The sequence below is a fragment of the Talpa occidentalis genome, unplaced genomic scaffold (genome assembly GCF_014898055.3).
Source record: "Talpa occidentalis isolate TD23 unplaced genomic scaffold, MPIMG_talOcc4v2.1 talOcc4.14, whole genome shotgun sequence".
Taxonomy (NCBI): Eukaryota; Metazoa; Chordata; class Mammalia; order Eulipotyphla; family Talpidae; genus Talpa; species Talpa occidentalis.
Window position 1 is genome coordinate 12,693,783 of NW_023601433.1, and position 25,985 is coordinate 12,719,767.

Sequence of the window (25,985 nt, forward strand, 5' to 3'; positions counted from 1 at the left end):
GTAACTATGGGAATGTTGACACAGCCACTGCCAAAGACCAGGTGTGTCAGGCAGAAGAACTTACTAAATGAGGAAAGTGATTGGGACAAAAAGCTTAAGGATAGTCCCATTTAAGCTTGAGGACTTCGCATTTAAGGAACTCTCTGATCAGTTTCACCACATTGAAAGTGCAGAGGATAAAACGTTCAAAGTGAATCAAACGTGACACTTAAAGCACAGCCAAGAAGCTTTCTCTGGTATTTACCACAAGTTACTCTTTATAAGCTTTTGAAATTTTTACAGAGATATAAAACACTTTAGGTCGCAATGTTTGTCGTGTTCCAAATTACAAAAAGTCCTGGAATAATCTTTATTTTCCCCATAGAAAAATTTTCCCCACAGTTTTGTACAGCTCATGGTCATTTCCACAGTGCTGAACTTCTGTGCTCTCTCTGTCCCTTCTCCCTCACTAATACTAGGTCTCTGGTGGGTAGGGCGTTTGGGGCACTCTAAACCCACGCAGCCCCTTTCAGTGCCCGCTTGTCTACTGGTTTGCAAAACTTCTGTAGTTATGGTGAGAAGATTGGATTTGGGCAAATCAAAATGCCATCAAGTTCACTGTTCTTACCAAGACTGAGGACTTTTTTTCTTGTCGAAACACTTTTTGGGTAGTTGCAAGCCTTTGATCAATTTCTGGAGGTTTGAAAGGTTGATTTTTTAATCAACCATTTAATCACTGTCCTATATATATAGATCTCACATGTCTGCATCATGCATGCACACAGATACACATACATGCAGTGTGCACCTACAGATGCCTATAACCACACATCTGCACAGCGTGTGCACATGCTCGTCCGCACATCTGTACACGCTGCGTGTATTCACACACAGGTGTGTGACTCCCCCAGCACTCGAGGCTGTAACGCGTCAAGGGTGGTTACCCATCCCCAGGGGCGAGTCTACATTAACCACGACTCCCCCTCTCCCGCTCTGCGCTGGGAGCTCCAGGCCGGGGCCGTTCCGCGCCTGAACACACGCACCTCAACTCCTCTCGGCCCCTGAGGAAACTGAGGCCGGCGAGGGCCCCGCGCCGGGCGGCGCCGGCGGGCGGGGGCGGCGCCGGGGCCCGCGCGCGCCCGCCCCGCCGGGGAGGCCCGCGCCGCCGCCCGCCCGGTGCGCCCGGCGGGGGCCGCGGCCGGCGGGGCGCAGGGGGCGGCGCGGGCGGCGGGAGCGCCGGGCCACGCACGGCGGCGGAGCGGGAGCGGCCGGGCACGCACGGCGGCGGCGGAGCGGGAGCCCCGGCCACGCACGGCGGCGGCGCGGGGCGGGAGCGGAGCGGAGCGGGAGCCGGGCGCGCACGGCCGCGGCGCCGGCCGATGGCCCAGGGCTGATCTATGCGGCGCCTGGAGGGGCTGTGTCTGCGGCGCCGGCGGCGGCGGCGGGGCCCTGGCCGCGAGCGGAGCGGGGACAAGATGAAGTACCAGAAATACCTGACGGTGCTGCAGATGGCCATCGGCGTCACCCCCTCCAACCGCGGCAGCCTCCTGCCGCTCAAGAGGAAGCTGTGGTGAGGCGCGCGCGCGGGCGGGCGGGCGGGCGGCGAGGCCGCCGCGCGCGCGGGGAGAGCGCCGGGCGCCGAGCGCAGCAGCCATTTCGGGGCCCCCGGGCCGCGCGCGCCGCGCCCCGCGCTCCCCGGCTCTTGCGCCCGCGACCCCCGGCGCTGCCCCGCGACGCGACGAGCCGCGCGCCCCGGGAGGGAGGGGCCGGCCCCGCGCCTCAGGCCCCGGGGGGCCCCGCGGCGGCCGCGCGCCCCGCTCCATCCCCGCGAGGTCGCGCCCAGAGCCGCGCGCCGGGCCGGCGGGGGACGCCCCGCGCTGGCCACCCGGGGTGCGTCCTGGGGCTTCCTCGGAGCCCGTCGGCTCTGGGGGGACCAGGGAGGGGCGAGCCGCTCCCGCGGTGAGGGGAGTAAGTTGCGGGGAGGATCGCGGGCGCGGGGGTTCTCCTGGACCTGCGGGCGCACCCCTTGCTCTGACCTGAAACTTCCTGGGGTGACGGGAAAAGGACGCCCCTAAAGAAAAATGGCTGGAAGTTATCCAGACCGGGTGTGCTCTGTGGGTGATGCGTTGTGTTGCGTTGTGGTAGCTTTGAACGTGTCAGGCGGAATCCCGAGGCTTTCTGTGCACCTGAGACTTGGGTGGAAAGCGCTGTCACAAAGGAATCGGTAATAAGTCAAGGGACCAGGCTGATAGGGAAAAATGATGCCTGTCATCGTGGTTCTCAGTGGTCATTTTAAATTTAAATTAGTGATCGATGTAGTTCATGGAGGTTTGTTGTGTCTTTTTGTTTTTTTCAATTCAATTGAACATCGTCTAATTTAATTTTCAGCTTATAGAGAAAAGGATGTGAGGCTGCTTTTAGGCATTTGGGAAAAGTAGTTTCTATTATATAAGACAAAATGAGAGAGAGAGAGAAATTGAGCAGTTAGGAAGAAAAGGAGTCAAACAAAATAAAGAAGAATACCAGTCTTGAGGAAATTTGGAGACTAGACCAAAAATACAGGCAGTGGAGTTCAAATTTCAGCTGTGACACTTACTGTGTGACCTTAAGTAAGTTAGTGGAGTATCTGTGTCTTCCCGTGTAAAAGGAGAATGATGTTAGATACCTCATGGAGTCACATGCAGATCCACTCAAATAATGAATATCAAGTACCTGCCACTGAATAATAGGCTGAATAATAGGTGTTATAGAGGAAACATAGTTGTCCGCCTCCGTGCCTTGCCTCCATTTGTTTAAAAAAAGGAGAGGCAAATTTATCCTGCAAAAGAAATTTCAATTTTTTTTTAAGATTTATTTTATTTATTTATACAAGCACTGGGTACATACAGTCAGAAGCCCCAGAGGGTGAGAGAAGAATTCACCAGAGCCAGAGCTGGGAACAGAACAGGCAGACTGACGAAGTACACTGCTGAGGGGAGCAGCGGGCGGCAGGAGAGGTCTGTGCGCCATGTGGGACCCTTGCCACCAACGACGACTGGGGATAGAACCTGCGCTTCAGAGGCTGCGGGTAGCTTCGCAGCCCAGCGCTCAACCCCTGCGCCACCAGGGAGGCCCAGCAATTTCATTTTGATGAGCAGTAAGTGACAACCCATTTAACACTAAACTGGTGAAAGTGGACAGTAGTTTTTTGAAGAAATGTCTGTGGAAGAAGATTTTAGCAAATAAGTGGCGCTCTCTCACTGTTGTGAAGCAGGAAGCAGTAACATTTGTAAATTACTTTTCTCCTGGTGTACGGGAGAAAAATAAAGAGGTCAGCATGAATAGTCTTATCCCCCACCTTGCTTTTCTCCTGAGCACTTATCAGTATCTAACTCTGTATATATTTAATTTAAATTCATATATACTGCCTCCCCCTTCCCCCACTAGAATGTAAGTTGCATGAGGCCAGGGCTTAGGTCTGCTTAGTCCGTGATTAAATCCTCTGCAGCTGGTATCAGGCACAAAAGGTACGTGTTGAATAAATTGCTCATAATGCATAATAATGGGAAAGAAAGTTAAGGAAATCTGTTCTCTTGATGCTAAATTTAAAGCTAAGATGTGGAACTAATATTTAAGGAGCTGTTCTGAAAATATATTCCTCAACACAAGAGTTTGTGAAGAGAGGACCCAAGGAAATAAAACCAGGGTAACTTCTGTGCTCTGGAGGTTCATGATTGTGGGAGGCAGTGAACTGGGACCAGGGTTCAAAACCATCTTGAGAACAGGTTGGAGAAGGTGGGGAGTGGGAGGGGGGGGTGGACCCTGTTGAACTTTTCTACAATCTTAAACAAGCGTTTCAGATTTTCCATTTAATGTTAAATGAATTTGCAAATGATAAGCCAGTAGTTTCAACAGTGACAAAATAAAGAGCATGCCCTACAAAACCTCTGGAGTGGGTGGTATTTTTAAACATAGATGTGTAATCCTTTTCTTTCTTTTTTTAAGTTGGAGCATATTCTGATGCCTGATTCATCTATCTCATGTCCTCTGGAATTTGTTTTCTAGATAACATTTCATTTCACCAGCGTTGTAGCTACTGCGCTTGGAGCCTTTGGAGCAGAAGGCTCTGTTACATGGCTCCAAGTGCTGAGGACATGGGTTCCGATTCCAGAGCGGTGGGTGGGCAGTAGTGGCAGACACCAGCCATGTGTGTCAGACTTGGGCATGCACCAGCTTGTGTCCGTTCACAACATGTGAGGGTGCAATGTGATCATTGGTCGTGGCGCATATGAAGATGTTTACGAGAGTGCGTCTGTTCTATCTGTGTTTCTCTCCTTAAGTTATTGCAGTCTGTATGGAAAGACTGCACGCCTGCCAAGCTTACACCATCATAAGTAAAAGGTCTGGGAGAATGATCCAGAATGATCTCTCCTCTGGGGTGCAGATCCCCAAACTTCTGTCTAGTTGGGAATTTATGCTCACAGCTTTCCTTTGTGCAATATTTTCCTGTCTTTCTGGTTGGCTCTGCAACTCCTTTCAGGAATATTATGTTTGTGGAAAAATTTAGGTGGAAATTAAAGTGGACAAACAGCCAGACCTATGTGAGTGGAGCCTGCAGGCACCTTCTCCAAGAAATTGAGAAAGCAGGAGCGTTTGGGAACCTAGAACTAAGGCTTATTTCTCTGCCTCGGTTTGTGCAGACTGCTGCTGGCCTTTGGGGCCTCCTGTGGTTGCCAGTGATGAAAAAAAAGCAGTAGGCCTCTATTTACTAGGGCGGAGGTACAGATGACCACAACTTAGAAAATTATTCTATCAAGTTCTCGGGGTCTCGAAGTTTGAAAGCAAGGTATGGGCAGACCCCGCTCCTATAAGGAGCATCCTTCCTTACCTCCTACAGCCTCTGGTGGCCCAGCCTTCCTGGCAGCCAGCACTCTGATCTCACATCCTTTCCGCGTGGCCTTCTCTGTGTGTCTGTCTTCTCCTTTCTCTAAGGACCTTTGTCATTGGATTTGGGGCCGATATCTGCAACGAGCCTTTTTCTAGAGTCCCAGTCACAGGTTTCTGGACTAGGAAGTGTATGGAGGAAGGACATTATTCCACCCACACCTGGCACCAGCATGTATGAGGCCCAGATAATAGTTACTCCTGTCTACTTTATGTGAAATGTGAAGAAATTTTTCATAATAATTTTATTGTTATTAAGAGACTTGATTTTTGCACAGGTTGCTTTTCAGGAGTAAGTTTACATGGACCTGGGGGGAGGGGGCGGAGGGGATTAATGTCATTGCAATTTCTTCATGTTTCCAAATATATTTCTCCAGATTCAGTAATTACTGAAGTCTAAGCAATATCCATTCATTCATTTAAGTGAATGAATGAATGGATATTCACATTCTGGAAATTATAAAAACTGTTATTAGTTGAGCTTATCACCTGCCAGGCCCTGTATAAAAGTGCTTTCTGAACATCCTATCATTTAACCTTTTGCACCCCAGTTGAGTTAGGAGCTGTGTTTCCCCAGTTTTATGAATGATATCATTGACTTACCCAGAGCACACTCAAATTTTCACTCAGTTGTGGGGGTTAGAAACACATTTGAACAGGGACATGACATTCTGCTCAGGAAGAATGAAATCAGGTACAGAATGACTGGGGAACACACCTATTAGCATGTTGTTTCTCCAAAAGTGTGGACCTGAAGCAACACTGATACCCAAGACCTTTCTTGGCTTCTTCAATGAGCAAATTATAGGCCCTTATATACATTATTATCATTTGTAAGTACAACTAAGGACCATTTGATATTATTAACCTAGAAAGTGAGCTCTTAAGGTTTTTGAGGCCTGATACTTCTAAACAAAAATTGGCATTTTACTAGCTGATACTAAAGTGTCCTTCACATGGTTTCTGTGTCCTAATGTTAGCTGGCTTGGCCTTTCATATCTCAAAGCTCCTGCTCTCACACGATGGTTTGGAATCTCCCGCCTTTGGGAGAAAGGTGCTTTGTGATCACTCATTAGTGTTACACTGAGTTGATTGTAGCTGTCCTTTCCTGATACGTTCTTTTAATTGCTGATATTATAAAGTTAATATCTTTTAGCAGGATTATTAGGTATTCCTTTTGTTGACAGTGCCTTTTGGGAAAGAGGGAAATATAGGGGTTAGGAGCATGTCATGGAGTCGTGTTGCATTGCTGTATATATTTTTGGATTACTGAAATTTAGATTGCTGTCAGATTTAAAGGATTTTGCTATATACTGTGTCAGAGGTTTAATAATTCATGTTTGGACTACTGTCAACAGAGAGCCAAATGAAGTTTTGCAAGTGTAGACACAATGTGACTGATGGGATTAGATTTATTTCTCCTTCCCTTGATATCTTTGAGGAAGAACTAAATGGTGAACAGTTAGTTTCTGGGCAGGTGCTGGATAGCAGCCATATAAGTACCTCTGTAGGAAGCCATGCTGAAAGCAGATGTTGGCCTTCAAGGCTGGGAGGCTACCTCCTCATGTCCCACAGAAGCTAAGAAGGTAGAGCCTGCCCAGGAGGCCTGGCCTAGCCTAGCACTGCCAGCTGAGGAGGAGGTAGTGGGTGGTGCAAATGGTGCACTTGTGTCCAGCAGTCAGGTCTGCAGTGGGTGAGTATCCTGTGGAAGCAGGAAATGGAGTGAGAGGGTAGATCCTGAGTTTCTGCCTTCCATGCACATCAACCATGCCACAAGTAATACCTGGCTCCATTAAAGAAGTTATGAAGGGAGTGGCGAGAGGCTGAAATGTTCTCTCCATATGCTCCCTTGGTATAACTAAATGGAATCAAGAATTAGGAAAAGAAAATGTTCATTGTAAGGTAAATATTTCCTTCTCCAGGATTCAAAGGAAAATGCCCAAGATACCTTGGTTCCTAACCTTATTTCTCTGTCATCAAGTTCCCTTCTCCTAAATATTTGTGGAACAAGCCCCACACCATTGGGTTGTGGGGGAGAATGGCACCCTATAATTTAAAACTCCATATGCTCCACATCAAGGAGAACTGTCCTTGGGCAGCTTTTGTGCCCAGTACAGCTCTTCTCACCTGGTATCCGTGTATCTCTGTACCCTCGTGAGTGTCCAGCAGAAAACTATTTGAGTACACATATACCACCCCAGGATATAAGTCTCAAAAAGAGTAATGAAACAAAAGAAAATCAGCATCTTAAGTTTCCGTATACAGCAAGGCCCTTTTTTTGACACTGGCGTTAAGATTCTACTTTTTTTCTGCACCTGTGTTTATTCCTTGCGTTATCCCCCATTATGGAGCCATGTGCTTCTAACAGTTGACCTCTAAGCTTCACAGTGATCAGGACTTTAAAGTTATGGAAATGACACCTTAGGAGCCTGGTTCAGTTCTCCAATAATTCACCATCTTCCCGCTGTGTCTGTGGGCTGGGTGGAGCCAGACTTGCTATCCACCTGTTATATACCAGTTTGCTCAGCTCTACTGGTTATTGAATGTTTTATTATGATCCTGGTGGGGAAGTGGAGGACTATTCTTTAGTTTTATTTATGATGTTTTTTTTTTCTGTTTTCCTTTATCACTGGATTTTTAGTATTACATTGAGACATTAAGCCCTTATAAAATTTGTAAATTATTATTGAAAGTGTTAGGTTTCTAGGCCCATATTTGTATAAAAGGAAAAAATAGTGATACCTTTCTAAATAAAATGAGAGGAAAGCTTAGGAAAAGTTCCTTTGTCAAAAATGTCTGTATTACTTCTGTGTTAATTTCTCATGATAAAATCATACCACATAACCAGCTATCAAAATAAAATGAGAGAAAATAAAAAGAATTTAAGACTTGTATACCATTTCACAATTGTATTTTTTCTTTCCATTATGTCCTCTTTTCTTGATCGAAGGTCTTCATTATTTTCATGCATGTTTTGCCCCCAGAGGATAATATGAGTATACAGTGTGCTGCTTATGAGAATATTGGCAGTGGCTTCATCAGTGTTTTACTCTGGGAGGTGACTTGAAAGGTAGACTCATTGGAAATTCAGTGATATAACAGAAATATGATTTTAGAAAGCTACAGCTAAAATACTAAGTCTGAGCAGACAGTAAAGAAGGCCATCAGTAGACCAGCATTTGGGAGTTGGGAGGGCTCCTCTGAAATATAGTTAGTAGCCAGGTAGAGGTCTACTGAGAGACAGACCTCCGGAACCATTGAGCAGGAATTGTGCAGAAGACTCCTGCAAAGGTGGGTGGGGGGTGGGAGGGTCATGGATAGCTTGAAGTAGCATCTGGAGAACCACAGGGCACTTGGGGAATTGAGCAGATTTGATGGACATGGGTGTCTTGCCCCCCTAATCCTCACTGACTTGTGACAAGCAGTGGGCTGCAGTGTTGCTTTCACACTTACTAAGGCCATGAATGTGGGCGCTGGGGCCAGAGATCCAGGCTGTACCTGGGATGATTGCTGAGTTCCCTGACCCAGCAGGGAAGTTACCCCACAGCCCCCCCAGCAGCATGTCCCATCTGGGTGCTAGAGCAGAGGCTGGCCACCGTCAGCCCTACAGTGGGGAAGCAGATGGTCTCTAATACAAATATCAGTAGACATTAAAAGTCACCAAACAGTTGGAGAAAGCACCATCATGTCCCTGCTTTTGAAAAGATTTCCAGGAAAGGGGCTGGAGCTTTGGTAGGGACATGGTAGTGCTGGGGAAGAAGAGAAATGAAGATGTGCTAATGGCACTTCTCATTTAAAAGGACATAAGAATTCTAGCTGTTGGTAGGAAAATAAGTGTTTAAATACACCCGTACATATATGTATGTGTGTATAGTTAGTTAGCTAAAGTTACAGTTGCCCTACATATATAACTTTCATGTATAACTGTCAAACTAGTAATTGGAAGGGGAAAAAGTTTAAGGACAGAAAAAATTTAAATTTAAAGAACATAAAACATAATGGTAGGGGTAAATATAAATATATAGGTAAGCAATAAATTTGAGTGGATTAATTTCCTCTCTCAATATTCCCCGATTGGGCAAAAAGAGTTCTGTTTAGTGAAAGTGAAAATACAAGTAAAAGAAAAGAGAAAGGACAGAGAGACAGATACTCCAAAAGGTTGAAAATAGAAGCACAATAAAAGATAAGTCAAGAAAAGGTTAACATAGGGCCTCCCCGGTGGTGCAGTGGGTTGAGCGCAGCGCTGTGAGGCTGTCTGCAACCTCTGCAGTGCTGTTTCAATTCCCGGCTGGTCAGATACCCGCAGGCATGACAGACCTCTCCTGTCTCACCTGCTGCTCCCCTCAGCAGTGTATTTCAGTAGATCTGCCTGTTCTGCTCCCCACTCTGTCTCTGGTGAATCCTCTCACCCTCCCATGCCTCTGGCCTATACCCCAGATCTTGTTTAAAAATAAATAAATCTTTAAATATAAATAAATCTTAAAAAAAAAAGATTAGCATAAAAATGTAGATAGGGAAAATTACCCAATATCGCATTGAAGGTAAAATCTTTGATTGGTACAGACTTTTCATGTGACAAAACTTTAAATCCCTAATAAGATCAAGTATCTAATAAAACATATTGGAAATATATAAAGGAAAAATTAATGGATTTATAAAGATCTAACAAATCTATATTCATGTTGGGAAACTGCAAAGGAGTCTTTTCCCCAGAATTCAGCAATTTAACAAGATAATGAAGACACAGAGGCATTGAATTGTAAAATAAGGAAAATGGTAAAATTGCTCATATATTTCCCAAATTGGTATTCTTATAATACTGGTATAAATTAGGGTAAAGCCATTTTGAAAGACAGTACCTAGCAACATCTGGAAATCTCTGACCCTGCATTTTACTTCTAACAATCTTTTTTTCCTAAGGATTTATTTATTTATGCATTCAAGAGCTGGGGTATAGCCCAGAGATGCAGGGGGTGAGAGGATTCACCATATACAGAATGGGGAGCAGAACAGGCAGATCAACTGAAATACACTGCTGAGAGGAGCAGTGGACAAGACAGGAGAGGTCTGCTGCGCCATATGGGTCACCTCCCTGGCCAGAGATCGAACTGCTGCTGCAGTAGCTGCTACGGATTGCTTCATAGTGCGAATGCTTAACCCCTTGTGCCACCAGGGAGGTCCACTTCTAGCAATCTTTCCTAGTAAATTCTGTGTTTGTAGTCAAAGCTGTGCATTACTTCATGGGTTAGTAATAAACAGTTGAAAACTGAATTAAATGCCATTGATAAGGGAGTACATCTATATTATGAATATAGTGTATATTATGAGTGCATGTATATTATGGAATAGGCTTAGCTATTGAGAAGAATGAAATAGATCCGTACGGGTTGTGGAAAGATTATCAAGATATTAAGTGAAAAAAATGAGGTACGGGGCAACACGTACAGTTTGGAGATTAATAAATTCATAAATAAACATGAACATTTGTCTGGGAGGTTATGGAAAAAATGGTTAATAGTAATTATCCCTAGGAGAAGGGGTGGGGATTTGGTATGAGGAGGAAGAGGGAGGTTTTTCCTTTTTTTGTATCTTTCTGTACTCTTCAGTTTTTCTAACTGTATGGATGCAAGTACTTTTATCTTAAACTGTAGTCACACCTAAACTAGTTATTTTATGATAATTTATTCTAATATATTTACTCAAATTAATTTTGCTAGAAATTCCGTCTGTGTGTCCCTTTCAAGCAACAGGAAACCAATTTTATCTGTTTGAGACAGTGTTTTAAATATAAAAAATTAGGTAGGGGCCTCCCCTGGTGGCACAGCGGTTGAGCGCTGGGTTAGGAGGCTGCGTACAGCTTCTGCAGCGCTGGTTCGACCCCCGGCCGGCGATGGTCCCACAAAAAAAAAAAAAAAAAAAATTAGGTAGCTCATCCAATTTGATAGCTGTTATAGAGATATGGTTATAAAATAAGGAAACTTGTTTGTTAGTATTATTTTATAACCTTATCTCTAAGATAGTCATCTTCTGAGCAGTAACTTCCAGTTTTCTGGGACTCCTGATCTAAGATTCCCGTGACACAGAAATGAGCAAATGCATGACAGTCTTAAATGAGTGTTTTTATGGATGTAACTGTGTCTCAGCATGCATTCTGTAGATGGCTGCGTTGATTTGCCATGTTTTCTTTTTTTTTTTTTTAAGATTTATTTATTTATGCATACAAGAGCTGGGGTACAGGCCAGAGGTGCGGGGGGTGAGAGGACTCACCAGAGAGAGTGGGGAGCAAAACAGGCAGATGTACTGAAGTACACTGAGGGGTGCAGCGGGCGAGACAGGGGAGGTCTGCTGTGCCATGTGGGTTGCTCCCTGGCTGGCCGGGGATCGAACTCGTGCTGCAGTGGCTGGTGATAGCTTGATAGCATTGTCTTTAAACCCTGTGCCACCAGGGAGGCCCCAGATTTGCCATGTTTTCTATCTGTATTTTCTTAGTTCCATAATGTTTACATTTTCAAGTTATTTTCATGCTTAATAACAGATTTCTGCATGGTATCAGTGGTTGTACAGGATGGCCACTGCCTGGCATGGGTTGAGGGCTTGATCTGTAACTACCTCCCAGACTCAGGTGCCTCCCAGTTACCTAGGTGTCTTTGGCTAGTCTCATGGCTCTTTGAGGGCTACAAAGTTGACTTTCAGTAAACCTTAATATTGGAATATATGAGCTCTGTCAAGCTGCATGCTGCTCAGGGGTATTTAGAGAGGCTGTCTGATAGAAATGATCTCCACTGGGGCTCTTGGCATTTTGGTTGAATAGAAGTGTGACATTTCCAACGCTGTCCTTACATAAATGTTTACCTCATACGTGACAAATATGTCCACCTAATAAACCTGCCTTTTAAAATTATTTTTTCCCTTCTTGAAGGGTAACGCCATCCTCTGAAAATCCTAATGGTGCTACTTCTAGTGTGAGCCAAGGAAAACCTTCTTTAAGACGAATTAAAGGGAGACTACACAGAAGCAAAAGCCTCGATAGCTTCGATTTCTGTGAACTCACAGTAAGTAGACTGCTCAGTAATTTTCTCATTTATCAAAGAATATGAAAAACTATTTCATTTTGTTATTTTCATAAAAATGCAACAGGCTTACTTTGTAGTAGCTTTTTTTTTAAAGATTTATTTATTTTATACAAGAACTGGGGTACAGGCCAGAGGCGTGGGGGGGCGGTGAGAGGATTCACCAGAGACAGAGTGGGGAACAGAACAGGCACACTGACTGAAATACACTGCTGAGGGGGGCAGCGGGCGAGTTAGGTGAGATTGGCCATGCCACAGCGCTGCAGAGGCTGCAGACAGCTTCACAGTGCTGCGCTCAACCCACTGTGGCACAGAGGAGGCCCTGGTAAGCATTTTTGAGTGAAAACTGGTTTACTCAACAGGTTCCCAGTCAGCTTACTTCCCTAACTGGTATCAGTATGACACATTTAAAAGAAATGGCCCGTGATGATGATACTGATACAAAGGCCAAGATCTAGAAATGTTTCCTGAACTCTCTAACAAAAATTGAACCAAGAGAATAAATCTTACATAGTCTTTGTAAGCAAAAATTGTGTGACTTTGTATGGGGCGGATGGTAACTAGACAGTGTGGTGATCATATTGCAGGGTTTACAAATATCTGCTCATTATGTTTACCCCGAAAACTAAGAAAATGTTTATGTCTGTTATACCTCAATAAAAACATTGATTTATATTCAGTGAAGTATTAATGCAAATTTCTTAGAAAAATCACAAATCCACATGTTAATGTAACTAGTGACCTAAATGTTTACCTACTTTTCTGGTAGCAACAGAAAATAGAGTGACTCTAATATTATAAGGACAAATTCGAGTTTAATGTATGATGGTGCTTTCTTTCTATTCTAGGTGGCTAACATTAGTGGCCATGTTTTTTTTCCAGGCCTGGTGACAGGTGTTCATAGGGGTTTGTGGTAAATTCACATGTGTCTTTGCAGAAACAGTGGCACATGCCCACTGTCCCTCCCTGTTAATTGTGTTTTCCTAGTTTATAAGAGATACCTGCAAAGCCACAATGAAAATACTTAAGTTTACTTGGCTGTTAGAAGGTTTTATTCAAATTTATGTATCCTTGGGTTCAATGGCAAATTAATAGTGTTTAGGATGCTTGGTAGCCCCCATGTATTCACTTTGAGCTCAAAAAAATTTTAAGTTATAAAAATACTCTTGACCACTATTGGGTCAAAGATGGTAACAATGTGTGAAACTAAAACCTGTCTTATACGAAGATTTGACTTTTGCATCTTTAGCTTATAATTGATGGAAGCAAAAATTCAGTAAATGTGGATACTCCTTTTTTTTTTTAAATTTTAGTGATTATTTTTACTAAAATAATTTTACCCAATTGTTTTTCTTGAAAATGTGCTTACCACAAGGAATAAGAAGGTGGAATATCAGAAGACATATAAGCAATAACTAAAGTAGGAATAGGGGCCTCCCTGGTGGCACAGGGGGTTAAGACACAACCTATGAAGTTGTCTGCAGCCACTGCAGCACAGGTTTGATCCCCAGCCAGCCAGGGAGGTACCCACATGGCACAGCAGACCTCTCCTGACTCACCCGCTGCGCCCCTCAGCAGTATATTTCAGTCAGTCTGCCTGTTCTGTTCCCCACTCTGTCTCTGGTGGATCCTCTCACCTCTATACCTCTGGCTTGTATGCATAAATAAATAAATCTTTAAAAAAAATAAAATAGGAATAAACTCTTCCTAAGTAAATTTATTTGTTAAGTAAAACTAGCAATTAAAGTGACGAAAATGGAAGTATGTTTTAAAGTAAAGTGAATTGCTTTTCAGAAGTGAAACATGGAATTAATTGAGAAACAAGTTTGAATCACTTGTTGAATATAAAAATGGAATTATGTTTTTTCAGGTTCTTTTATATGATGTTAAATGTTGTCACTACTGAAGCATAATCAGGTAACTCATTAATTTGGCATGTCACAAATACATTTACTGATTCGAACACAATCAGTGTGATGAGGGAGGAGGTTACAGTTTCTCTAGAATATGACAGCATAGAAATAGCTGTACTTTATGTAAGGTTGCCTTCAGTTTCCCAGCAGTAGAAAGATTAATTCAGCTATGAAGGAAAGTTGGCAGAGTTATCTTTTTATTGTGATGAATATGTTTGAAAATTATTGATAGTTTATTTTCTGCCTCCTTCTGTGAAAGTTGATCTGGCTGAAGTTGGCTCATGGGCCAAGCAAGGGTGCAATAACATCAACAGAATTAATTTCTTTCTTTTTCATGATTTTCCTGTTTGACTTTATCTCAAAAGAGAAATGTCAGCATTCCTGGAGGGAAGGCACTTTGACACTGGAGTTTAAAGGGAGGGGAAGTGGAGGTTTATGGAAGGTTGATTCTGGGGAGGTGGACGTGTTCTGATGTAGTGGCCACTGGGCTGCATGGACAATGTTGTTTGTGATTTTCTGCTTTTCAAGGATGTGGTGAAAGGCCATGGCCTTTGGTTTACTGAGAGCTCATTTGTCTTTGAGAAATGGGACTATATTAATAAAATGCATTTACTGTAATTTGTGTTGATTTTCTTTCTCAGATTTTTGTCAACAATGGTAGGACAGCAATTTATATTTCCTTTCACATTTTTAGAGTGTTAGAAATTTTTACAGTGAGCATGTTCTATTTTTAGAAAAGCAACAAACTGATTTTCCCAAACAAAATTTCCAAGCAATATTTCCAGGTAGATAAGTAAAAAGAAGAAATGTTTAAAGTAATCCAGCTTTATACCACAAACTATGGCAATAGTACTAATATCCAAAATGCATAGAGGTATAGAGCATCTTTGACATGGGGTGAAGAAAGGATATTCTTTCCTCCACTTTAAAAATTCTTCTTTTTTAAAACAACAGGGTAGATTGTGGGCGGTGATGGGTGTTCAGATTCTGTTTTCTAATGCTCTTGACTCTGTAATGTAATCATGGAGAAGAAGCAGAGTTTACAACCTCAGCAACTTCATCTGAAATCATTGGTAAAGGGTCTGTGATGACATCAGCTTCTACAGACTAGAACATCTTTATTCCCTTTAGGAAATAGCTTAGTCATCAGAGGCATCTCTTCACAAATGTTCTGCTAATTCAAAAAAAGATGGAAACTTTTCTCATATTAGACATTGTTTTTAAATTTTGTAATCTTTAAGCTGTGTAACTTCCTTTGACTACCAAATAGAAAGCAAAATGAAAAAAACTTAGAGTTATTTCATAATCTCCTTTCATATGCATATATCAAATTTGCACGACCAAGAGAAAACATTTATGTTTTTATTTTTCTAGTTTACTCTTAACGTTACCTAAGAAATAAATACAATATTTATAGCTTTTGGGAAAACAGAGCAAGTGGAGCACGAGGTCTTTTTGCTGTGGTTTGTTTCAAGGTCTCCATTTCAGCTTGAGAAGCCCAGGTTCCAGCTGAGACTGTTGGCTTTGATCCCGGGTGTCAGATTGATGCCATTTCACTCCTGGGGAGAGGTGATTGTTTCAGCCTTCTCTGTGGGAATTAAATGGGATGGGCATTCTAGTTCATTTTGTAAACCCTACAGCATAATTGATTGCCATCTTAGTGTACTGGGGGGACTGGACTCCATCCAGTCCCCCTAGTTCCATGAGACAGTGCCCCACAGAGACCTGGTACAGTTTTCTTAGGCAAGCCCTAGACTGGGCAAGTCTGTTATGAAGATGTGTTTTGCTTAGAAAACCTGAGCCTTTCCCCCCCTTTTTAAAAAATGTATATTTTACCTTACTCTTCCTTTTTGTATAATGCATGCTTCCTCTTCTCAGGTGTAGTCCCCGTCAGATTCCCACCACCAATTCACCTGTGCATCATCACCCTAGTCCCTTGTTTAAGAACACATTCCCTCCCTTGTTTTGATCCCTCTCCCTCCCTCTCCCCTGCAGAGTATCTCTGATTAATAGTTGCCTTTTAATTTTGTTTTTAAATTTGTTATAATTATTTTTTTTTCCTGGTCCCTTATTTGGTTCCCCTACCTTCCTCCTATAAGTGAAACCATCCAATATTTTTCTTTTTCCTTCTGGCTTATTTCTCTGAGCATAATCCCTTCCAGCTCCATCCATGTTGCTGCGAATGCCATGAGTTTATCTTTTTTGATTGCTGAATAGTAACCCATTGTGTAAATGTACCATATCTTCTTGATCCAGTCATCTATTTTTGGGCATTTGCGTTGTTTCCAGCTCTTGCCTACTGTAAATAGTGCTGCAATAAATATAGGGGTGCAGGTATCCTTTTGAATTAATGTTTTTGTGTCCTTTGGGTAGATTCCTAGGAGTGGAATTGCTGGGTCATATGGTAGCTCCATTTTCAGCAGTTTGGGGACCCTCCACACAGCTTTCCATAGTGCTTGGAGCAGTTTGCACTCCCACCAGCAATGTAGGAGAGTTCCTTTTTCTCCACATCTTCGCCAACATTTGTTGTTTCCTGTTTTTTTGTTTTTTTTTTTTTAATATGTGCCATTCCTGCTGGTCTAAGGTGGTATCTCATTGTGGTTTTGATTTGCGTTTACCTGACTACAAGTGATGTTGAACATTTTTTACATATACCTGTTGACCATCTGCATTTCCTCTTTGAAGAAGTGTCTTTTTAGCTCTTCTGCCCATTTTTTAAAAAAAAATATTTATGGATACAAGAACTGGGGTGTAAGCCAAGGTGCAGGGGGTGAGAGAATTCACCAGAGAGAGTGGGGAGTAGAACAAGATCTAGTGAAACACACTGCTGAGGGGAGCAGTGGGCAAAGCAGGAGAGGGGGTGAGAGAATTCACCAGAGAGAGTGGGGAGCAGAACAAGATCTAGTGAAACATACTGCTGAGAGGAGCAGTGGGCTAAGCAGGAGAGATCTGCTGCGCCATGTGATTGCTCCCTGGTGAGCTGGGAACCAAACTCAGGATCAAACTCTGTACTGCAGTGGCTGGCGATAGCTTGATAGCACTGTCTTTAACCCCTGCGCCACCAGGGAGCCCCATCTTCTGCCCATTTTTTGACTGGACTGTTTACTTTGTTTTTGTTGAGTCTCATCAGCTCTTTGTAGATCTTTGTGATCAGTGCCTTGTCAGTAGTATTGTGTGCAAACATTTTTTTCCCAATTAGTAGGATGTCTCTTTGTTTTGGTTAATGTCTCTTTTGCTGTACAGAAGCTCTTTAATTTGATGCAGTCCCAGCTGTTCTTTTCTTTCACTGTCTTTGCTTTGGGTGATTTGTCTTTAGAGATGTTATTGATATGTATGTCATGTATGTTTTGGCTATATTTTCTTCTATATATTTTATGGTTTCAGGTTTTATGTCCAAGTCTTTTATCCATTTTGAGTTGGTTTTTGTGCATGGTATGAGGTAGTAGTCTAGTTTCATTTTTTTTGCATGTAGCAGTCCAGTTTTCCCAGCACCATTTATTGAACAAACCATTTATTGCATATTTCTTGCACCCATGTCAAATATTTAGTTGTACATAGATATGTGGGTTTATTTCTGAATTTTCTATTCAATTCCATTGGCCTGTGTGTCTCTTTTTGCTCCAGTACCATACAGTTTTAATTATTATGGCTTTGTAGTATAGTTTGAAGTCTGGAAATGTGGTACCTCCATTTTCCTTCTATTTGGTCAGGAGATCTTTGGCTAGCCTTTTAATGGCTAAATCATGTGGCAAGTTTTTTTTTCCCTTGAGGTAATGGGGTGATATATTGATAATCAAAATGAAGGAGAGTGACCATTTGTTTTCAGATTTTAGTAAATGGTGTTTATGTTGTTAGCTATTCTGTTTCACTCTGGTGTCATTGCCAGTTTAGAGTTATTTAGTTGTGTTTTCACTTGTTTTTTTTTTTTTTTCAAAGATTTATTTATTTATGCATACAAGAACTGGGGTATAGGCCAGAGATGGGGGGGGTGAGAAGAGTCACCAGAGACAGAGCGGGGAGCAGAACAAGCAGATTGATGGAAATACACTGCTGAGGGGAGCAGCTGGCGAGTCAGGAGGGGTCTGCTGTACCATGTGGGTAGCTGCCTGGCTGGGGATTGAACTCATGCTGCAGTGGCTGCAGATTGGCTTCATAGGTTGCATCTTAACCCCTTGAGCCACCAGGGAGGCCCACATTTTCACTTCTAACCCTGCCTTCCTCTTGGATTCTAAGTATGTAGTCAAAGAATTTAGGAATCCTTTAAAATTTTAATCATTAAAATTAAATTAAGGAATCATTGTTAACAGATTGCTTGAAATGTTATAGTTTCTCTTGATTCTACCTCCGCCCTCAATAGGAGGAAGGAGCCATCTGAGAAGACTCTTTCACCTGAGGAAGCTGCCCAGCACACAGACTCAAGCCATGTATTTCTGCTTCATGGCATTAAACCTAGATTGCTAGTTTTCTCTTTCTGCCAACAGAAAATTACTGCAAAAATTTTTATGCACACTAATTAATAGAGTCAATTAATAGTTTGTGATTATGTTCCCTCAAGCTTGAGTGAAAAGAGAATTCAGTCAGCACTGAGAACCACTGGGCAAAAATGACACATATTTCAAAACCTTTAGAGGAATTTTGTCATGAGGGGAAAAATATGTTTAAGGGAGGATAGAAATTGGGAGTTTGGCCACACAAAGCTACTAGGATAGAAATGGAATTCTGCTAGGAAGGAACAAAGGAAAAATGGAGATTTTTAATAGGTAACTTGCAAGATCCTCACAGGGTTTAAACCCATCACTGGACAGACCATAAAATTAATGCTGCATTGAAAATCAAATCATAAGGGCCTCCCTGGTGGCACAGCAGGTTGAGCATAGTGCTGTGAAGCTGTCCGTAGCTTCTATAGTGCAGGTTTGATTCCTGGCTGGCCAGGGAGATACCCACATGGCATGGCAGACCTCTCCTGTCTTGCCCCTGCTCCCCTCAGCAGTGCTTTTAGTCCATCTGCCTGTTGTGTTCCCTACTCTGTCTCTGGTGAATCCTCTCACCCTCCCACACATCTGGCTGGTACCCCAGCTCTTGTATTAAAATAAAATAAAAAATCTTTTTAAAAAATCAAATCATAAATAGGTAAAGTTACAATTGTTATCATGAAATTTTGTGAAAGTATTTTCTAAGGCTTCTGCATATTTGGACCAGCCGTATATACACAGATTGTGGTCCACTCGTCCTGCCGGTTTGAAAATTCGTGATTCTTGATGCTATTTCTTAAATTGGGACGTTTATATCATTTCAGATATGTGCCTGAAGGGAGACTTTATTAATATTTTGTGTTGCGTGATTTAGATTTGCACAGCTAAAATTTGCATAGCATATGACCACATCATATTCAGTTTAAGAAGGCAAGACAAAATTGTAGCCAGATGGTTAAAATACAAAAAGGTTTTCTGCCTAAAGTGGTATATTTAGTTAACTCATGGAAATATGTCTACCCAGAACAAATTGTTCTCTAAGTTTTCCCTCATTCCAGAAGTCTTTATTTTTCTGTAAGACTTTAAAAGATCTCTTATAATTTATATATTCATATTGCCTCCCCAGTTCCTGGTCGAGTGTCATGAAACTGGATAGCTTCATAATAGCATAGAGTTCAGGATTTAGTAGATTTCAGTATTACTACTTGTTGAATGAACAGGTTTAATTAAGTGAGTAAATGGCAGCAGGACTATGTGAAGGGCACTGGAACTGGAAACAGCTTGCAAAGTATACCCTTATTTGTAAAACAGGTAAACTGTGCCAGACCATTCCCTGGTACCCATAACAGACTATATTCAAACTCTTTTCTGCCATCTGTTCAGACCCATAGATTCCAAGATGAGACTAGAAAATACTAGAAAATAGTAACTCCTCGGCCACTTAGGTGTTCTAAAGGTGAAACTACCGATTGCCCCAACAACTCCCTAGTTTCAAAATTCTGAGTGTTTGCCAAAACCATTCACTGAATAACTCTTGATTCCCTCCCAGGCCATATTCATATAAATACCCTTTCTTCTTTGTTGCCTGTCCTTTCTTCCGCTCCCCCACTTCATCCCATTAAGATGCACCCTGGTTCCTGGTGGAAAACTTTCTTGCTTGCTGCAACCAGCTAATAAATCTCACTCCCTTTGACTACAGGTGTGTTCCTGATGGTCTTTTGCTGGTAGGCATTATCAGATGTAAGCAAAGGAGGAGACTTTAAAGAAAAGAATACTAGATTAAATGAAACCAAGTAAACCTACGGGGATGACCCAGTTGATAGGTCCTTACCTGCACGCTTCTGACTGCAGGACACGACCTAGAAGCAGGCATGGTGTCAAACAGTAACAGAATTTGTTTACACAGGGAGTGAGAAAAAAAGAGAATTCACAAGCAGGCCGGTAGCCAAATGCTGTCTGTCCTACTCCAGATAGCATCCGCTGAGCAGAGACCAAGGTCCAAGCCAAAGCCATATGTGGCAAGCTGGCTGCTTCTCCAGAGACACCCCTTCCTATCAGTGTTTTAACTGCCAGAAGCTAGCAGCTTGACTGTCAAAAGGCCCAGGAGCTTGACTATCCCCAAACTTCAGCAGTTTATTAACTGGTGAAAGCTCCTACCATTTATTTATTTATTTATTTATTTATTTATTTATTTATTTATTTATTTATTTATTTAAGATGTATTTATTTATACAAGAACCGGGGTACAGATCAGATGTGAGGAGGGCGAGAGGATTCGCCAGAGACAGAGTGGGGAACAGAACAGGCAGTCTGACCAAACACACTGCTGAGGGGAGCAGTAGGCGAGACAGGAGAGGTGTGCTATGCCATGTGGGTAGCTCCCCGGCCATCCAGGATTGAATCCACACAGCAGAGGCTGGAGACAGCTTCGCAGTGCTATGCTCAAGTGCCTGCACCACGAGGGAGGCCCAGCTACAACCTTTTAAGTGGCCCTAAAGCCTTAGCTCCACCCTTATTTCCCACCGGCCCCATTCAGATAGTTTTGCTGTAGCCACCCCTATTAAATTTTTTTAAAGATTTATTTATTTATTTATGCAAGTGCTGGGTACAGTCAGAAGTGTGGGAGGGTGAGAGAATTCACCAGAGCCGGAGCGGAGAGCAGAACAGGCAGACTGAAGAAGTACATTGCTGAGGGGAGCAGCGGGCAGCAGGAGAGGTCTGCGCGCCATGTGGGACCCTCGCCCGGCGGCAGGGGATCAAACCGGCGCTGCAGAGGCTGCGGGCAGCTTCACAACCCAGCGCTCAACCACTGCGCCACCTGGGAGGCCCCCCTATTAATTGCAAAGTGAGAGGAGTCAGAGAGTTTTGGGGCTCCTTTGTAGAAGAAAGGAATCCAGATGCTTATGTAACTTAGAAGTTCCAGGTACCTTCTGAATGAAGTTTGCCAGTTGACAATCAATGAGTTGCCCTTAATGGTACTTTCCTCATTAAATTGTGAATGTCCAGATATTTCTAAGGGACTTTTAGAGACAGCCTTGCAAGGACTCTTGTGTTTTGAAATGGTTATAAGTGCACCGTTCTTGTGAATTTTGTCAGCCTCTGTCTTTAACAGGCTTTTGGGTTGGTTTTGCAGCTCAAAATTTTGCCTCCCTCTTGGACCTATGTCAGCATCTCTTATTTCTTTAGTTTCATTTCATTAGGAACTCCTAGTTGAAAAGTTCGTTGGCTCCAATTTTAGGCAGGATTTTATTCATCAGACCAGAATTGAAAATATAGCCTTTTTAGAGAGTTAGTTCTTTTTTTCTTTTTCTTTTTTTTTTTTTTTATAGACACATGTTTTATTTATTTATTTATTTGTTTTGTTTGTTTTTGTTTATACATGCACTGGGTACAGTCAGAAGCGCAATCGCGGGAGGGTGAGAGAATTCACCAGAGCCAGAGCAGGAGCAGAGCAGGCAGAAGGACCGAAGCACACTGCTGAGGGGAGCAGCGGGCGGCAGGAGAGGTCTGCGCGCCATGTGGGACCCTCCTCCAGTGGCCGGGGAGCAGCCGGGGATCGAACCAGCGCCGCAGAGGCCACGGGCAGCTTCACAACCCAGCGCTCAACCGCTGCGCCACTGGGGAGGCCCGAGAGTTAGTTCTTAATAAAAAAGAATACAGAAAACATTACTTCAGAGAAGAGCATATGGAACCTTCAGTATTCTGCATTAACTTGTGTTTCATAGTTGCTCAAGCAAAACTTTGTTTTATTTTGCTGGACTGTCTCTCTAAAGCTTAGCTACTGTTCTTGTTGGCTGGACTGGAGACCAGCAGAATCTGTCCTCTCCATTTCTCCAAACACCGTCCTCTCCAAAGGCCCACTTCCTTCCACGCAGATCAAAGCCCATAGCCAGGACACACTGGAACCTCATTTTAGGTTCAGCTGGGTCCTCTTTCCCACCTCCTGTCCCTCTGTGCTCTCCCCACACCCCCACCTGCTTCTCATCACCACCACCAGCAGCTTGTCAGCTTTACAAAGGCCATAATCTAGCAGAGCTAGCAGAAGTGTAAGTAAACAGTATGCTGTGTATAGTAGCGGGGTAGTATAGCATGCTTTGGAGGAGTAGGGAAGAAAAGAATCACAAAGTAAGTGACTCTTGAGCTGTATCTGTAGATACATATAGGATTCTATTGCGGGGAACTTACTAGGTTGGAGGAGCAGAGTAGGGGATGGAGATGGAGCTGAAACACCAGGATGCTGAGGAAACTGCAGGTTGTTCTGGAGCTCTCAAGCTCAGGACTGGGTGGTTCTTGAACCCCCATCCTCCCCTCCAACTGGGATCTGTTCTACTGGAGGTTGAGGGGACACACACCTTTCCATTTGGGGAAAAAACAAAGGTTTCTTTCAGTAGAATGGTTTTGTGAGCTAACAGGGCTGGAACCCGGGAATAGCACCAGTTCGAGGGCAGAGTGGAGAAGTCCATGGATCGATGTTCAAGATGCTGAGAAGACAGGTTCCAGAGGGATTGTGTGATCTGCAGATACCTGAGCTCAGGTCGTTGGTGGAGGACAAAAGGCAACGTGGACTTGACATCAGTGTGAGGTCATTTGAGGAAAGGCAACAAGGTTTATCTTTTTTTATCTTGAGAAGAGGAATAATGTGATTTTTGCAGGCCCAAGCCATCACTCCTTCAGAACCTACAGAGCGCATGTCATGAACCCTGATTGTTGTGTCACATTCTAACAGTGTCCCCTGCCCAACTGAAAGGGGTGCACGGAATGGAACTGGTCTGTTAGGCCTGTGCTCATGGGGGAGGGGGCAAGCGGGGGCCGAGTGCCGGGTTGGGGTGGGGGGCATTTGGAGTAATTGATGACCTTAACCAAGGGCAGTGGGTGAGTAGGCAGGCTGGAAGAGGTTGAAAGATGGAATTATTTTCGTGTGTGCCAAATGAGTACATTTATAGAAGTAATTCTTTTTTATCTAAAATGGATCTGCTCCAGCTTTTCAGAGATCATCTTTCATTACTTTTCACTCAGTGAACTGAATCTTTTGATTTCCACATTTGTTATTGAGCAGAATAAATGCTCTCTGAGGAACATAACAAATCATGGGGTGCATCTGTGTCTGTATGCACACACACACACATAAAATTTCTAGTATGTGTAGAAAATTGGTTCTATTTGTCTTTGAAACAGAGCTCATTCTCTTGCTGCTAGTGTTTTAATTCATCTGGTTATTATGCGCTTCTTTCTGGTGAAGGAAGAATAAGATATTAGGGCTGGTTTCTCTCAGCTGGACTTGTGGTTGAGAAGGCTCACTCCTCAGAGCCGGACTTGCACAATGTCACCAGACCCGGTCCTGCCCAGAGCACCTTTGTGACTTCTTAGTTCTGGAGGTGCCCTCTGTGGGCATGGGCAGCAGCTGTTTCAAGGGCTGGCACTGGAGCCAGCTTTCACTTTCAGAGGCACAGAGCCTGGGCCCTGAGCTTGGGGGGACAGTACAGGCTGGGGAAATGGCCACTGCCTAGAGCTTGGCAGCTATGCCCTCTACCTGGGGACATGCATGGATGGGGATCAGAGAGGACCTCTGCTTCCAGGAGAGACACTGGGTGGGGAGAGGGCAGAGGGGGGTTCCCAGGCCACAGAGTGGGTACTAGGCGAGAGACTATTAAAGCCCAGAAGGCCCTGTTTGCCCCAGGACCCAGGAAAGTCACATGTGACCTTTATGTAACACTAGTTAAATTCTAGTAAGTCCTATGTAGTGAAGCATTACCAGAAAAATATAGAGTTGCGAGCAGTAAAGATGTCCTTGAAATGGCACCTCAGCTTCACCTCAAAGCTTGAATGTCCCTGTTAGCTGAAACCAGTGGCGAGAACACCTAGGTCCGACCCTGCAGACGCAGAGGGCGTCTCCATTCTCCTGGATTTGCACTGCGCTTGCAGAAGCATTTGATGCATATTCACATTGTCTGAGATGCAGAGCCTGGGAAAGCATAGTTTCTGCTTTAGGAGACTTGGTCCTGAAGGTGCATATTGAGCAGGATTTATTGGGGGCTTGGAGCTTCTCCCTTATGCCCCACAACAGAGGGTGGCCGCACTGCAGATCAGTGGCCACAGGGGGGCAGAGCTTGCCAGCAGGTGGCCTTGGGTGAGGCCGTCCAGCTGGTGTTAAAAATTTCGTTTTTCCTACTCCTCAGCCATCATAACTCTACTTATACTCTTGATACATGGACTTGAATGTGGAAATGCACTTGGAAACCCTTTCCAATTTGAAGCTGCTTCGGTTATTTGAATTGCAGAGAGTGATTGGTATTTAGGGAGTTGAGCTACACAGGGCATAGTGGAAACTCAGGTGCCCTGTGCTTGTTGGAAGGTTATTTGTGTGCCGGAACTTTGATGGCTGGGGAATAACCAGGAACATTCTTTGGGATGAAAAATGAAAGTGCTCTTACTATTCTTCAAGGACTTTTGTGCAATCAGAAAGAAATCCAGCTTTTTTGTTTGCTTTTTTTTAAAGTGACTTAATTGAAATTCTTTATTTAAAATGAATTATAAACCCGTACTCCAGACATTTTTAAATCATGTTTTGCTGTTCATTTCCATAATTTAATGTCACACGAGCTGTCTGAGCATTTAACTTCCTTTCTCTATTATGTATTAAATTTTTGAAAGATTTGTTATAGAGAGTGAAGGCCATAAACTAACTTTAAAAATATTTTACTTTTTTCCCTTTTAATCTAACCATGTACTTTGAATTACTGCATTTAGAATTCATAGTCACTGGCATTTTCTTGCATTTTTTCCTTGAACCTTCATCTTCAGCATCTTGGAAATTATTATAATTCAACATATGCCTGTTGTTGTGGCTTATGTTTTAAAACCTGTTTAACCTTTGGCTGTCACATAAATGTGATTCTTTTTATATGGCAAGTAAAACAAGCAAGCTGGTAAAGCCAGGAATCTTTGAAGTCATTTGGGGTGACCTTGGCTAGTGACAAAGGCCTCTGAGTTTTCAGCAAGTCTCTATCTTTCCCTGGTCCTGAAAGTGCTGCTTCGGGGGGACCCTTGTAAAGCCACCAGCAGCTCATGGGAGATGCAAGAATTTTAAGAAAATGCCATCATTACAGAAGTAAGTAGGGACTTAGAGAGTCATTACTGATATTGGAGCAGAGCAGGTGACTCTAAAGTTTAAAAGGTAAATCAAAGGAAGAGAGATTGGATGAAATTTGTGGAGAAATTTAATAGTAAAGAACTTTGAAGGCAGAAAAGGAAATAGAGTGGGAGGGGCACTTTGCATTCCCTGACGAGTCAAATGTTAAATGTTCAAAAGACCCAGGAGAAATACAAGTGTTGCTGGGTGGGGGTGGGGTGGGGTGCAAAAGAGCCACGGGTTCATATGAGCAAGTAGAAGAAGCACCTGTGGAATGTGGAAGAATGTTGGAATAGTCATTCCTGTGTGACTTAGTTTCTGACAACTCCCCAAACACTTTGAGGTTCAGCACTGAGGGGGACCCTGCAATGCCATTGCTTGAATATTACCTCGAAGGTGTCCACACTTAACTTACTGGTGTAGTTTAACCTCAGGGAATATAACAGCTATTTCAGAAAGGAATTGCATGTTTTGTCAGCCCACAGTCAGATGAAAATCT

General features: G+C 43.3%; 1 protein-coding gene across 9 annotated transcripts in view; it reads left to right on the forward strand.

Moving 5' to 3' along the window:
- The first annotated feature begins 1,168 nt into the window (after positions 1-1,168).
- Positions 1,169-25,985, forward strand: part of TJP1 (tight junction protein 1) — a 205,941-nt gene continuing 181,124 nt past the window's right edge. For 7 of the 9 annotated variants that reach the window (XM_054694776.1, XM_054694780.1, XM_054694781.1 and 4 more), the window contains exons 1-2: positions 1,456-1,549; positions 11,822-11,954. In XM_054694776.1, coding sequence (XP_054550751.1) covers positions 1,488-1,549; positions 11,822-11,954 — 195 coding nt within the window. In that variant the 5' untranslated portion in view covers positions 1,456-1,487. Of the gene's footprint in view, positions 1,550-11,821; positions 11,955-25,985 lie in introns of all 9 variants that reach the window. The other 2 variants (XM_054694775.1, XM_054694778.1) reach the window with 1 other exon arrangement.